Genomic DNA, 15122 nt, shown 5'->3' with positions numbered 1-15122 from the left:
ATACAAACCTACTTTATCTTCTGGCTACAGTATTTATTGGCTAGCAAAGACTGTGCCATGCAGTTAGAAAGGACTGAGATGCAGCTTTTTCAAATATTGCATATATCTTATTTGCTTGGACAGATAGCATTGTCTTTTGCTGAATTTAAGGGAGGATAACCATGGAGGAGTGTGATTTCATTGAATGTTCACGCAAGATTAGAAGAAACTATGTACTGCTCATTTTGTTTTGTAACAAGGTTACTTCATTTTGAATTTTTTACCTTTAGTTTTTTTAATTTGGTGTATTTTCTGCAGCTTTAGAAATACTAATGTATATGTACAAAAAGTAAATAAGCAATGAGAAAATGTTATGGAAATTCAACCATACGTATTATTTCACTATATCTACCTCAAGCATGCATAAGCTATACCTATTATCTATCTCTTAGATTTACTTTATTTTTGATAATTTTCAATTATGAGTGGTGCTAACAGTTGTAATTATAAAGAAAGATTTTCAATGAACAAAGATACTAAAAAGTAAGGATCCCAACATGAGAAAGGCTTAAGCATCTGAAGAGAAGATACAAACAATATGAGAAAACAAGATTTTAGAAAACCATTTCTCTTCATAGCACATGAGGGTATGGAATTGCACATTCCTTTCTACATGAGCATATTGTATTCCCTCCCCCACTTTTTCCTCCGAAAAGTCCTAAACTGTATTGCAAATTATTATCCACTGGCGCACGGCCTGGACCCCTTACAAGTTGGAAACCATTTTATATGCTGTAGATTCTTTTCAGTTTTAAAGCCCTGTGTTGGCTTGTGAACAATAATGACGTCAACTTGAAATCCAACTTGAGCTCTATACCCTGTTCTGTAAGTCTTGTAAAGCCAGTAGCATCCATGTATTGTTTCCAAATGGGATTGACTTGAACTGACATTTCTGATGAATGAGCTGACATTGTAGTTTGTTTATTATTGTTTTTTTGTTGTATCCCTTAAACGTGAGCAGATAATTTTGGGAAGTATTTTTTGCAGTATGTAATGAAACATGTTGCAGTGAGAATGACGTACAATATGTGAATTTGTCTCTTTCTCTATAAATCTGAAACTGAAATTAATATTTAAGTTTCCTTTTCAATAGAAATGTACAGTGTAATTTTACAATAGTGATGTCAAGATAATTTTCCATAAAGTAATGTTGGCTGGCATTAATTAGTCCCTTATATCATAGCAATGATATCTGATTGTATTAAAACCAGGATTTACTTAGGAGCTTGTAGACTGTCATTGTTTATATATAGAATTATATATACTTCATATTTATCTCACTGATATGAGGTAGCTGATATTACAAAACGATAAGACTGACTTATTCAACTAGATTCCACTCTAATTACTCTATATGCTATTTAAGTTAAGCCGGTATATGCTGCACAAAGGCATTTCTGAACTTACATCTCTCCTGTAATTGTATAGATGATAGCTGCTGAGTGTTTAAGAAGAAGGTGGAAGAGAACAAATTCAGTTAATAATGGGATAGGCAGGCTTTTTATATTTGATATTGTCCAAAATTTTAGGTGTTCTAAGAAAAAATCTAGGAGACAGAACCTCACTCCTGTGCTGAGGCTCCTGTGAGCCTTAAAGAAGGTTAAGAGCAAAACTTAATGTGATATACAAATGTGATACTTTTCTAAAGTAAGTTTTTCCTGCAGTGTGCGAAACTGTTCATGAGTTAATTATTTCTGAGGTTGTAAGGTTGATAGGTATTGTGAACTCTGTTTTACATGGTGGGCCAAGGGCAAGAAATGTGGTTTTATTAAGGACTGAAATGGGAACGAAAACTTGGTAACTCTCGGTAATGTGGAAAGCTGAGACTGAACATCTTTCCAGGCCTGCTTAAACTGAAAAGGATTTGGAATTTTGGGGTGTGGGAGAGAATTATAGCATGTTTGGAAGATTGCTGCTGTGAATAGCATACAGTGCATAAGCAAAACAACTGACACATTCCTCTGTGGTCAAGGGAATTCTGGTCAGTGGAAGTTTTTGAAGAGTGCTTTAGTATATGAGGAAATAATTAATAAAACAACACCTAACAGTGAATAGTTTTACCACTACAGTTCTGCATTGATTCATCTTAGCAAGATCACCCTTGATGAGTGTTCTCCAAATCATTTCTCCACTACAACCTATTTGCTTAAAAGAGCTTAGATCCATTGAAGCACATAAATGAATTAGTTTCTGGCTTTCCATAAGAGTGAGCACAAATGCAGTCTACTGGGTATAGTTTTGTAGCATCATGATGCAGGTAAGTACACTTCACAAGCTCTTGCCTAAAATTTCAAGGACAGTAGTTAAAATGGTAGTTGTTGGCAGATACCTGCAGTACCTATAATTTAGAGTTGTTAGAAAACCTGATGTTGTTATATCTTACGAAGGAATCCAACAGAAAGATAAAACATAATCTGTGTAAAACCACAATTTTTATCATGCTCTCCTATATCTTTTTCTTTTGGGTGATGAGGGAAGACCAACTCCTGCAACATTGATTACTTTGGGTAGTTTTTTAAGGTTTAATTGGATGAACTGATGACTGCTTAGAAAATCAGGTACATTTAATCAATAGTGAAGCCAAAATGAAGTTTAAAAAGGAAGAACTCATAAAAGAAACATTAGCATTCAGTCTGAGCAATGGAAGAAGACAAGGCCATGCACTTTTCAGCATTTCAGAAGATGTTTTTCTCTGTAGACCATCAGTTGTCATTGCATACATCATACTGCGCTTTTTGATGGTGGTTGTTGGATGAATAACCACATCAGTGAGTTCAAATGAAGTTAAGAGGAAAATGCCACAGAAAAATGAGAAGAAAAAACTGTATTCTTTACACATCATACTTTTCCTATTATTCTTTCTTATGTTTCAAAATTCTGAAGACAGCTCATGCAATTATTTTCATTCTTAGGTCATCGTTGTTTCTTAATTCTTTTATAAAGATTCATAATCTTTTTTTTTTGTTTATCTTCAGTGATGTATTGTGATTCCATGAAGAGATGATAGGGGTAGGGAGAAGTGAATGAGTAATAGGGCAGACAGACTATTGGAAACAAAAATAGTATGTCTCAGAAGTGAAGTAGTTACAATAAGAATTATAGAGAATATTCTTGTCATTTAACTTAGTAAAGTTCAGTGTCTGAATCCATGTTTAAACTGCCAGATACGTGAGCTATTATATATAGATAGCTCTAAAAGTAATGACTTCTATTTATTTCCATGGAAACTACAACAGATACAAGAAGCACAACAATATTATTTAATAGAGCAAATATTCCACTACAAAACGCTATTTTTCAGCATAGTCACCACCATTAGCTATGCATTTTTCCCAGCAAGGAACAAGAGACTGAACGCTGCACATATAAAAATCTGCACCCACGGAGGTGACCCACTGTTTCACAGCTGCTATGTACATGTTCATCATTACTAGGAAAATGTTGTCCATGCAGTCCATCTTTCATTGGCCCAAATGGATGGAATTTAGGAAGCACAAAATCCAGACTGTACACTGGGTGTGATAGGACAGTCCAGCCAAGATTGGTAATGTGCTCCACTGTCTTCAAACTGGTATGGGACCAGGCATTATTGCGTTGCAAGAGAAAGGATGTCTCCTTGTCTGGCCTGACTCTGGAAGCTTGAGCCTTCTGCTTGGGCAGTGTTGCAGTGTAGTGGTCAGAGTTGGTGGTTTGTCTGGAAGTCCAGAATGACCACCTCTTTTCTATCCCAAAAGACAACGCACATTTCTTTGACCACTGAGGGCTACATCTTGAACTTTTCCTTCAATGGGGAATTTACATGTCGCTTCTCTGGGGACTGCTGTTTTGACTTCAGCTCAGGGTGCTGACACCACACCTCATCTCCAGTAAAGACACAATCCTGGAAACTGCCACCTTCAGCCTTGCCTTCAGCCTTGTATTGGTTCAGTAGGTCCTGACAAACTTGCAAATGATGTTCTTTCTGTTTCTGTTTGAGTATTTGTGGGACCTACCTGGTGCAAACTGCACTCCAGCATTGCCACTAGCATTTCCAATGCATTGGAACCAATATTCAGCTCCATACACAGTTCCCTGGTTATAATTAGTGTGGATGAGCTGCTTGAGATGCTCTTCATTTTGTGGTGTGACAGCTGGCCATCTGGAATGTGGTTTGTCTTTCACAGCACTGTTGCCACTGCTGAAATGCAGCACCCACCTCCTCCCTGCGCTCACATCCACTGTTGGGCCTCCATAAACATTCAACAAGTATCAGTGAATATCAGTGGGTGCCATTTTATCCACACATTTGCTTCATCTGCACTTTCATGTTGGACTCCATTCTGTCAAACCTCCCCTCTGCTGCCATCTGTCACATGGCAACAAAAAGTAATGGAATATTGGTGAGAAGGTTCAACCTCTACTGCCATACCACCAACATTTGTCTCTGATATGGACCAATGTAGTCAAAGTAGGAGGCAATACTTTTGGAGCAGCCCCTGTTTCTGTGTGATTTAAAATGACTAATCTGACCGTTACCTTAAAGTTGGTTATTTCCCTTAAAATCTTACTGGAATTAATGGGTGACACAGTGTTTTCTTTATTGAGGTATCCTGTTGCAGACTGGTATGCATCATGCAACAAACGTTGAGATTTTCTGTTACTGTTTCTTCAGTTTTCCATGTCTATACAATTAAGCTTTTAACATGCAGAATTTTGAAACACACACACACACAAAGATGCTAATTCAGGTCCACAGGTTCAAATCAGGTTAATATTATCTCAGAGGAACTCAACCAAACTGACATTTTTTTTCTTGCCTGTACCAAATGTTTTTTTTTCCTGTTTCACTTCATAGTGATACTTGAATAGCCGTAGAAAGGATCAAACACATAATAAATACTAAAATTACTTATTCATTTATTGTCTTGGTTACTTTTATATTGAAGAAGAAAGGGAAGGGAAGGGGCTGATGAGATATTAGGGCACAGTCTTACAGATTATTGAAGATCAACCAAATAAGTTCAAGCCCAATTTAGTTTAAGAAAATATTCTTGTGGACTTCTCATATTCTTAATTACACATATCTTTAAGCAAGATAATAGAACCAAGACTGCAACATACAGTACCCTGCAGGACCTTGCTTAAAAAAACGATGAAAAACAACCCAAAAAAGCCCCAAAGCTATTAAGTCGCTTCATATGAAAAAGAAGTGATTTTTTTTTCTGTCGTATTAGCCATACAATGTGGAGTACAGATACAATACTGTATTTCTGCTCAGGCAGTGCAAAAATATGGAGCTGTGATATGGTATCTCCACGTCAGTGGAGTGACAACAGAAAAGGGAAGGCTGTGTGACTCAAGAGATCTTCTGTACTCCTTGATGACCAAACAGTTATTAATTTAACAGGTGTAACTATTTTATTTCCTTAAAAATTATGATTTGGAATATGACTTGGATTCCCTTGAGATGTTTTAAAAGTTCTCTTTTTTGGTTGTTTGATTTGAATGTTTATTAAATATTCTATAAAATTGTATTATTTTAGCTTTAGTCCTCCCTAAAATTGAATGAAGCACAATTTTTCAGTAAGTTTTTTACAAAGGCTGAGGGGAAAAAAAAAGACAAAAATAACAGCAGAGAGGAGATTCTTTTCACTTTTTTTGTTGTTTAGGAATTTTCAAAAATACAGTTTGCCAAGGTAACAAACATCATTTTCAGCTATAATGTTCAATGAGTGAGAGCCAAATAACTCACTATGAGGGATGCTGTAGCACTAGAGCCTGCTGAAAATAGTAAATCCTGAAAAACAAGTAGTCTTAGTGTTTCCATGGCCCTCTTGCTTTGTTCTCCTCCCTCTAACTTCATTCCCTGTTTACATTTGACTTTTTGTTTCTCTGCTTCCTTTTTGGACCCTTCTGGCCATCTCCACTTTTTCAGCAGTTGCATGCCTGTTTCCTGCAGGTTGCTTGTTTACCCTGTACATTGTCTTTGTATTTTCATGTGATAAAAGACTTCACCCTTTCCCTGTTTTGCCAGGTATCTGTGCACTTAAAATTTCTACCAGAAAAACGCCTGTGGCCTGAATCAACTGAGTTACCACCCTGTTTTCCCATCCCATCACTGTTGAACAATAACACTTTCTTGTATCTTCCCTACAAAACCATTGTGCACAGGAAATAAGCAGTTGATCCTCATTTCCTTTCCTCATTCTCAAGCTGTTTAAGAAGTCCTCTGAGTCAGCATCTCATTTTGTCATGTATCATCATCTACATACTCATCTCTAGCCTGTTATGCTTTATCATTTACCTCCATTGTCAGCTGATTGCATGTCTCTGCAGGATATCACCCAGAGATGTAAGCCTAGGAAACACTAATTGGCACTGTAATGTTGTGGCTAACCTGACTTTGCTTCATACCAAACATCTGTGCATGTCTCTGATTTTAGCCACTTCTCCTGGCAGCAATGTCATCTTCCTGGGCAACCCATGATAAATGCAGTGTGTTTAATGTATTCTTCCTTTGTAAAGACTACCTTATTGAAATCCATCAGGAACATAAATCAAGTGACTGTTACACAGGCTGGGAAAAAAAAAAAAAAAAAAAAAAAGAAGTGTAGCATTCTCCTCGATATGGCCGCTTTTGCAGCACTGCCAGTACCTCAGTGAAAGGCACTGAGAATTGTATCAGCACTATCAGCAAGAATTGCAGGGCTGCATTCCTGCTGTGGGAGCACACTGTACTCCCAACACCATTCTGTGACATTATTTCAGGCTGACTCAGGGGGACAGATGTCTCCTACTAAATCATCAACACAAGTGTCTCAAGCATCTGCTTTTTCCTTTGGAGACTTAACATTTCAGTGTTCAACAGGCCTGATCCTGCTTAAAGTGGTGAATACTTTCCTTTGATCTGCTTAGCAAGCAGATCCCACAAGGCAGGCATACCTTTCATTTACCTTTGTTTTGAAAGACCTAGAATAATGGCCAACACAGTCAGTCAGCCTCGAGATATTAATCCTTGTCCTCCCTAAGTTACTACATGCTAACCCTTTGAGTACTACCTTACAGTAGTGTTCAGCAGACATTTCTCAGAACTCAGTTTGATGACATTCCCCACATTCCTGGCATCTTTGCTTTCCTCTGATGACTTTTAGCTTTCTACACCTTTTCCCAGGGCAAAAGGTTTAGGTTTAAAGTTCAAAAGCAACATGTTTGTCAGCTGTTTCCTTTCTCTGTGGTACTTTTCTCATTACTGCAGATACTGGCTCCTGAAATCATTTTTTCTTCACGTAGCATCCCATTCTGCTCACACCTACTGTTAACGAAGCTGTGCAAACATTCATCAGCTGGATGTGGTGTCTCAAGCTAAGTCTTCCACTCTTTTTCTTGGCCTTCAACATTTTCTGCTTTTCTCCAGAAGAAATTACTTAAGCTCTATTGTTGATTTTCTCCATATCAACTTTCTACTTGCCTGTATTTACCAGTTTCTTTCATGTTAGCCCAAGAGTTGGTAGCAGGGCCTTTGGTGACAGACAGCAAAAACCCCTGCCATCGCCCAGCTCACTAGAACTCACCTCTGCTGGTGAAGCTGGTCAAATGTGGTTCATTCAAACTAGCTAATCCGATGTCTGGGATAGAAGGCACAGGCCCTGCGTGACTCAGTTCAGTAGGAAGTGCAGGATCCTACCTACTGGCCACCAGAGGTTGCTCAGAGCACATTAATTGAGTGTTCATTGCTCCACAGCTCTTCAATTCTTAGTTAAGTCCCATCCATGGCTTGTTAATCTTCTGTGGAATTTTCTTCCACATCCTGTTTTTCCCCTCATGTAGGTTATTCGCTCTGATGCTTCACATCTCTGAAGTACATTCATGGAGTCAACAAGGGAAGCTGGAGATAGGGCTTGTCACAGGAACCTGTCCCTGGGATGTGGAGATCGCAGCCCTTGCTGCATGTGGAAGTTGCTGAGTTCTTCTTGAATTCATTTCCCATTATTGTTTGCTATATATATCCACAGGCATGCCCACAGTTAGAAAAAAATAAAAACTCCTTTACAGTCTAGGAGCAAAAGAAGAAACAGATCATTACTGTTTTCCCTCTTTAAATACACTTGAGGTCACCAGACTTCTGATGAAGGCATCGATGTGGTGTCGAATTTGGAAAGGAATATAGAAAGTTAAGAAATATTTTGGAAAGTTCCAAATGAGGCCATGCTTCAGGTTTGCAGTCAGACTCAACTATCATCAAATTTCATTCATAATAAGGTCTTTATGTGGGTTGCAGCAATGGTCTTGATTATATTTCTCCCATGTGGGCATGTCTGGATCTTCTTTAGGTGACCCAAAGTTGGCTGTATAGCATCAAGGAGGCCTCTTTTGCTTCTTGGCGCAGAAGTCAGTGTTCTGCTGTACTGCTGGTGTCATTCGGTGTTTGGGCCTGGTTCATTTTTTCCTACTAGACTGTGTTTATACAGAGATAGCTAATTCTGAATTCTGCATCATATGCAACACCATAGCATTTTAGAATGACTCTGGTAAAAGGCGAGAGTGACTCCTAGACCTAGATGGACCAGTTTCATGTATTTTAACTATGAATCTTCACCTAACTATTTGCTTTAGAATTAAAATAAATGCATTTCTCAAAGAGGAGGGAAAAGAACAATATTTTCCTTGGATTGGGGCTGGGGTCCCTCATTTCCTAATTTCTTTTGGGAATAGGAAATTCCAGAGAAAGAGCACATAGTTGTAATTCCCCACGAGCATGTCAAGATTTGAGGAAACTATATAGATTGCATTGGTTTTATGCAGTTTCTTTAGGGAGGACGACTGATGCTCTCTTTTGACTCTGCCACTCTGCAAAATAATGGCCCTTCCAAACTGTGTTCTTGAGATGTAATGAAGACCAAACTTCAAGCAGAAATGCAGTATAATTTTTTTTTCATTGGAAATCTCACATATTTAGCAAAGAGATGGGTTTTGTCGCTAGAAAATCCATAGTTTTTTATTTTTTTAATCAGCGTAGTTTAATTAAAGGTCAGACAGAACTTTTCAGGTTTGTGGTTCGGTGACATTATAAATGCATGAAAAACCATTAGCAACAGACTGTTTTGTCATTGTGGTTTGGAACTGGAGTTTATCCAGTTGTTGCCGGAAGGCTACATTTAATTTGTACTGTGTTTGCATAAATGGCATATTTGTAAAAATCGCATTTTACTTGAACAATTGTAAGTGATGCATTTATTACAGGGAGAAAAATGACCTATTGTTCTGTCTAAATAGAACAGTACTGCCCTTCCAAAGTATCCAATGGAAACTAATGAAAAATCTTAGTATACATACTTGAATCTCTCTTATCTTGTCCCCAAAATCAACACTCATGCTTATATTCCCTGGATTTGTAAAATTCAAGAGATTCTTTGAATTTCTCTCTTACTTACGATGTTGGCATTATAGTTATTTGCTAAGTAAGATTCTCTAACAATGATGCCCTTGTTATCAGTGCAGTGGCACTCATTTGCCTAGTGCGAATAGTTACATGTTGTAATGGGACAGTAGCTGTCATGGGAGCCTGGTGCTGGCTGAGGGAAATCCAGTGCTTGCAGAAGGTTGTTCAGAGCGTAGCATGCAATCTCCTCCACCTTGCACCCTGCAGGCAAATGAAGTCTAAACAGAATATAGGACTTCCACCTGTAAGGTCTCAAACATCAGTAGGCAGTTTGCCCTCCAGTTTGCATCTCATTCATGTGTTTGGAGAATGATATTTGTTTATTTGAGGTTGTTTTTTGTTTGTTTGTTTTTGTTCTTTTTTTTGCTTTTAAATCCAGTTAGCACATCTCAGTCTGTGTTCTTTAAGATCAGATGTGGAATAGTTAAGAGAAACATAATTGGAGGACACTTCTTAGTCATATCATGGTTTATCTTTTATTCTTTTTTAAGTTGGGTTAATCAAGAGAAATATAATATTGCTAAGTTGTGCTGAAAGGATTTCATGTCTCTGTAGTAAGTGAGAAACCCACTCTGTAGTACAATGACTGCTGCTAACTCCGGCCAAGAATTGTATCGTTCCTTTGGAAGAATGCATATTTTACAATTTCTTGTCAGATACAGTTGCTACATATATATTTTTGAATCTGTGTGACTAAACTCTCTGCCATTAACTCTTTTATCAGGAAAAACATTCTCAGCCTCTTTGACTTACCACCACATGTAGCATATTTGAATTAAGTCCAGAAAAAGGTCCTGAGAATATTGCATATTAAGCATTGAGAGAACACACATGCCTTTCCTTTATTCTTCTCTTCTCTTCTCTTCTCTTCTCTTCTCTTCTCTTCTCTTCTCTTCTCTTCTCTTCTCTTCTCTTCTCTTCTCTTCTCTTCTCTTCTCTTCTCTTCTCCTTTACTCTCTCAGTATACCTTCAGGATGTAGAGGTTATTCTCTTTTAATTCTTTTGTTCTCCTTTTTCCTTTCCTGTTAACAATTATCTTTCCCCCTCCCCTTCTTTTCTCTCTTTGATCCACAGGTTTTGCAGTGCATGTTGGTCTCCCTTCATTCAGAACTTGACATTCAAAGGTACTTGATGAAAATTGAATCCTCTCAGAGAGTTAGTACTGTACTTTCTTTTTTTCTGCACTTTGCTGTGGATTGAGTTTGCTACCTTTTAACTATGTGTGGTATGCATCACAACTAGTGCTCTCAAATAAATACAGATCTGCATGCTTTTTCCCTCTGAAAGTGGTGTCATTCATATAGATTAATTGCATATGGGAGTGTGATGCATGTGCATCCTTTGATGATTTTTTAATTCTGACTTTTCCTTTAACGGCATGATAGATACGAAGTCCACACTTGTATTTCAGATAGATGTTTTGAAACCCACTAAAATTCAGTGGGAGGTCTTACATAAATCAGTCAAATCAGGTCCCTACCAGCTGACCCAATTCTAATTTTATGTATGTATTTGTTACAAAAGAAAAGTTTCTGCAAAGTTGAGGTCAGATCTGTGGATGCAGAAGTAAATATTTCTGCATTTCATGTGCTAAAAAGCTTAGTTCTCAACTTGCAAATTGATCTTTTTGAGAGAATTTAAGTTGAAGGAAAACACTTGCTGGATACCCAAGTGGGATAATGGCCGGAGAGCAGTATGGGGGGCCCAGCTGAAATATAAATTAACATTTAAAAGAGCCCCAATGTAGAATATGCTAACGTTGTTTTACATATGCTTCTGCATCTTGGGGTTGTACTTTCCTTGTCTAAAGTCAGCCCCTGCTGTCATGCGGATTTGGAAGTATTTCTCTGCACCTTGCATCTCAATGTAAGGCAGGCTGGCTGAGGGAAGGCCACGGCTCTTGGGAATTTTTGTTTAAATCTCCTGAGCGCCTCTGAAGTCCCCTCCGTCACGTCTTTCTACTTGTTGGACTCCTCTTCCATTTCTATGTGACTTCTTCCATGGATATCTGCTACAGATTTTTTCCACCCTTGCACTGCACAGATGCACACCTTTTAGATACATTTCTGAAAGGTGCTAGTGAGTGTGGGTTTTTTTTTCTTTTTTTCTTTCTACAAAAGCACAACCGTGAAAGCACCAAGCTTACACGTGCTGCCAATAAGGAAGGAGGCCGCGGAGCACGCAGCTTATTTGCTTCCCCGCTGCTTTTGTTTCCACTTGGAGAATTTCAATGGGCCAATAAAAATGCTGACCACGAGGAAGATGGGAGTGGCAGGGTGTGGGGAGCAAGGGGGCTTCTCGCTGTTGTGCCAAGGGAGGAAGGAGCAGAAGGGCATGGTGACAAGCGGGCAATGAGGATGTGAAGCTCCGCTGTGGCACAGCACCACTCCTGCAGCAGCCCCGTCTCACTCACCGACCTCCCTCCCACTTACCAGCATCAGTGGTGAGGGATTCTTTTTTTCTTCCCCCTCCCCCCGGTTATTTTTAAAATAATGTGTTAATGAAGATCTCCTCACTCGCTTTTAGAAATCAGAAAAACAGGTTTTTCCAGGGCAGCTGTGGGCTGGAGCCTGCACTGTGCTCCTTTGCTTTGGGAAACAGACACCACAAAAACAGACTCTCCTCCCGTTTTCCTTAGGCACATGTGTGGGAGAAAAGGGTTGGGTGGATAATCGTTTTCTTGAATCAGAACATGCTATCCCCTAGATACATCTAGGCATCTGGTATTTATTCTATTTTTCTTTCTTTCTTCCTTTTTGCATGTGGTTTTAAGCATGTAAGGATTTTTCCCCTTTAATCAGCATAATGACAGTTTTTGTTTAAATCATCCCTTTGAATTTTTGAATTTCTCATGACACTTCTGGGGGCTGTGTAGGTAGAAGTCACCTGCAGCTGATGAGGTGCAGCTGTCTCCCACCTGGAACAAGGGATCATTCTGTCCTGTGAACACTTCACAGTGGGGTTTTTAGGAGGGAAAAGAGAAATAGCTCCCAACTGAAGCTGCCATAAGATTTTAATTAAGATAAATGTTAATGCCCGGGCATCAATTTATGGGTAACTTACTTAAAGTAATAATAAACTGAAGCTATGATGCAAGAATATGACAGAGACCGTGAAGGGGTGAGTTTTGCGAGCAGAATAGATGGGACAGTGGAAGCCTTTGTGGAGAGAAGTGGTGAGGTGATCCATTACTTCTTGAGTTGAGCTTTCACGTAGATAAATACTTCGTGTCACCAGGCATTAGAATACAGCAGAGCTCTGTGTCTCTGATTTCTTTCATTCAGTGAAATTTTTGCTTATGACTGTTTGTTATGTCTTCATTTTATTGTAATTTCCACTTTAAAATCTCGGACTAGTGTTGGTAAAAAGAAAAAAAAAAATCTGCCTTGGACTTGGGTAGAAACATTCTGAGAAATATTTCTGTAGTGCAACATGGATTACTTGGGTTGGTTTGGATATTTTTTTATTTTTTATATTTCATGTATTCAAGAGATGCCACAGCATGTTGCATATTTCAGTCTGGACTTGTCTGGACTAATTAAGCTGCTCTTAGGCAGGCTGCTGAGTTCCTCAGGGCACATTTTCAAATGCGAGTTCCTCCAATTAAACATCTGAATAAGAGGTCTGGCAGCATAAGTGCTGAGCACCTACAGCTTTTATTGCTTCAAATGAATATCTTTACTGCAAACACACTGCTTTCCAGAAAAACAGGCTTCAGTGTATCTGCGTGCCTACAATTGGGAACCAAAGACTGGAAACGTTGCTCTGTGTCTGTCATTTATAGTAGAGTTGCATGAAAAATTCCCTGCTAGCTCGGGGATTGCCCTGCAGAAGCCGAGCAGGGAGCGTGGCAGTCAGCAGCAGCGGCTGTCCTCAGGATTAAAAGAAATGGGACTTGGCGGCCGGCCACAGCAGGGAGCACGCAGCTGGCCATGCAAGGCTCCTGGGAAAACGTGTGGATTTTTCACATGGTTTGAATGTCATTCCTCCTAAAAATATGGCTATAAATCCTGACAAATGATGAGATGTGTTTTTTTTTTGTTTTTTTTTTTCTGCTCAGAGAAAAAAGACTGTGGTCAGCATCAGTGTATACAGAGAATGCTGGTAAAGATCCTTCCATAGGCAGAGAGTTCTGCCTTCAAACATATTCACAGAAATGGGTGAGGCACCCACTTGGTGCAGCATCCCACGCTGCAGTGGGCTGAGTGCCTCGCAGTGGGACTGACTGCAACGAGTTTTGGTGCAGCATCTTTTCAAGAGGTCTCTGCCTGTTGTCTCTGTATGTGAGTGCATCCATTCCATAGATGTAATAGGAATTTAGTTGTATGTAGGTGTGTATAAGCATTTAAATTTTCTGATAAAGCACTATGGAAAACATTGTTATAATACTTTCTTAATAGTAGGAACACGTAGGTAGTATTCATTTTCGCTCCAGCAGCAGTTATGTTACTAGTCCAGACAAGTAAAACCTTGTAGTTGGGATCATATAGGACCCTGAAGACTCTGTATCTTTGGAAGAAGCAGATCCTTCCTTCAGACAACGGTAGTTTGGAGCTGACGCAAATGGGATGAGGAAATACGACTGCTGTGATAATAAGAGCACATGTGCTGTGACAATATTTCAGAGTTAATAAACTCATCATACATTAAACACAGCCTATTTATATGTGCATTTGCAGTCTGTTTTGTATCCATAGCCGTCTTTGGCACAAGTCACAGGAGAAACAATCTACCTGAAGGTCACGAAAAACAGATCTCCGTTGTTCTTTTTGTTTTTCTTCTCTTTTTTTTTTTCTTTTTATTTATTTATTTATTTTTGAAATGTTGGTAAGAAAGTCAAATATTGGTTTGCTTCCTTTGCTTGTGCTAAGTGTGTTCTCCAGAGTGCATACTTAAAGAAAGTTATTTTATGAGAGTTGTATTATTTTCTTTATTTCTTTGTTTACCATTCATATGCTGCCAGGGATGCTAGCAACTCTGAAGATGTACACGATAAGATAATTCTCCTTAAGAGATAACTTTCAGTCAAGATAAGGACCAAGGAAGTTCCTGGAGATAGGAAATAGAAAGTGTAAATTGATCAAGAGAAGAATAAATCCTTCTTCAGGTAACAGGTACAAACCTGCTAGGTTATTTTTGTGTGTGCAAATGTGTGGAGTGAAATTTGCAGCTTTCTGAAAAGGAAAAGAATGAAAATAAAATCAGAGATATTGATTAGTGTGGTAAATAACAGCATAATGAGCATGGAAGGAAATTGAGCAGAGCAATAGAACTCATCATGCCAAAAGGTGAGCATGGTGGCGATAGGCTGATGGTTTATTGGATTAAATGATCTTAGTGGTCGTTTCCAATCCTAATGATTCTGTAATTAAATGATTCTATCTGGGCATACCTGGAGGCAGAGGAGGGCATCTGGGCAGAGGCAGTGGTTCGGTGGCATGTGGGGGCATCTCTAGTGCCCTGGGACTGCTCGCCATGCTGGCATCTCTACCACATTTTACTTATTCAGGTACCTCTGGACTCACTGCTCATTATTTGAAATCTTACTGCTTCACTGAGCCATGTACTTTTTTGCTTCTTTTTCTGAGTCAGTGAAACAACAGCAGATTCATTACAAGTGCATGCTTTGGACAAGCTGTGTCAGCCAGCCAGCAACAGTGAGGCT

At 38.9% G+C, this 15122-nt stretch overlaps 1 protein-coding gene across 19 annotated transcripts in view; it reads left to right on the top strand.

The window, feature by feature from the left end:
• Nucleotides 1-15122, top strand: part of KIAA1217 (KIAA1217 ortholog) — a 354008-nt gene that overhangs the window by 233922 nt on the left and 104964 nt on the right. For 12 of the 19 annotated variants that reach the window (XR_014884212.1, XR_793853.4, XM_031553863.2 and 9 more), the window contains one exon: nucleotides 10532-10612. The exons of 6 other annotated variants lie outside the window; for them this stretch is intronic. Coding sequence is in view for 10 of the 13 variants with exons in the window: in XM_031553863.2 (XP_031409723.2) it covers nucleotides 10532-10612 (81 nt within the window). In the remaining 3 variants the exon portion in view is untranslated. Of the gene's footprint in view, nucleotides 1-10531; nucleotides 10613-15122 lie in introns of those variants that run through there. One more of the 19 variants, XM_010712429.4, reaches the window with a different exon arrangement.

This window comes from Meleagris gallopavo, chromosome 6, assembly GCF_905368555.1.
Source record: "Meleagris gallopavo chromosome 6, MGAL_WU_HG_1.1, whole genome shotgun sequence".
NCBI lineage: Eukaryota > Metazoa > Chordata > Aves > Galliformes > Phasianidae > Meleagris > Meleagris gallopavo.
Note: the sequence above shows the minus strand (reverse complement) of the source record. Positions and strands in the feature narration are given on the sequence as shown.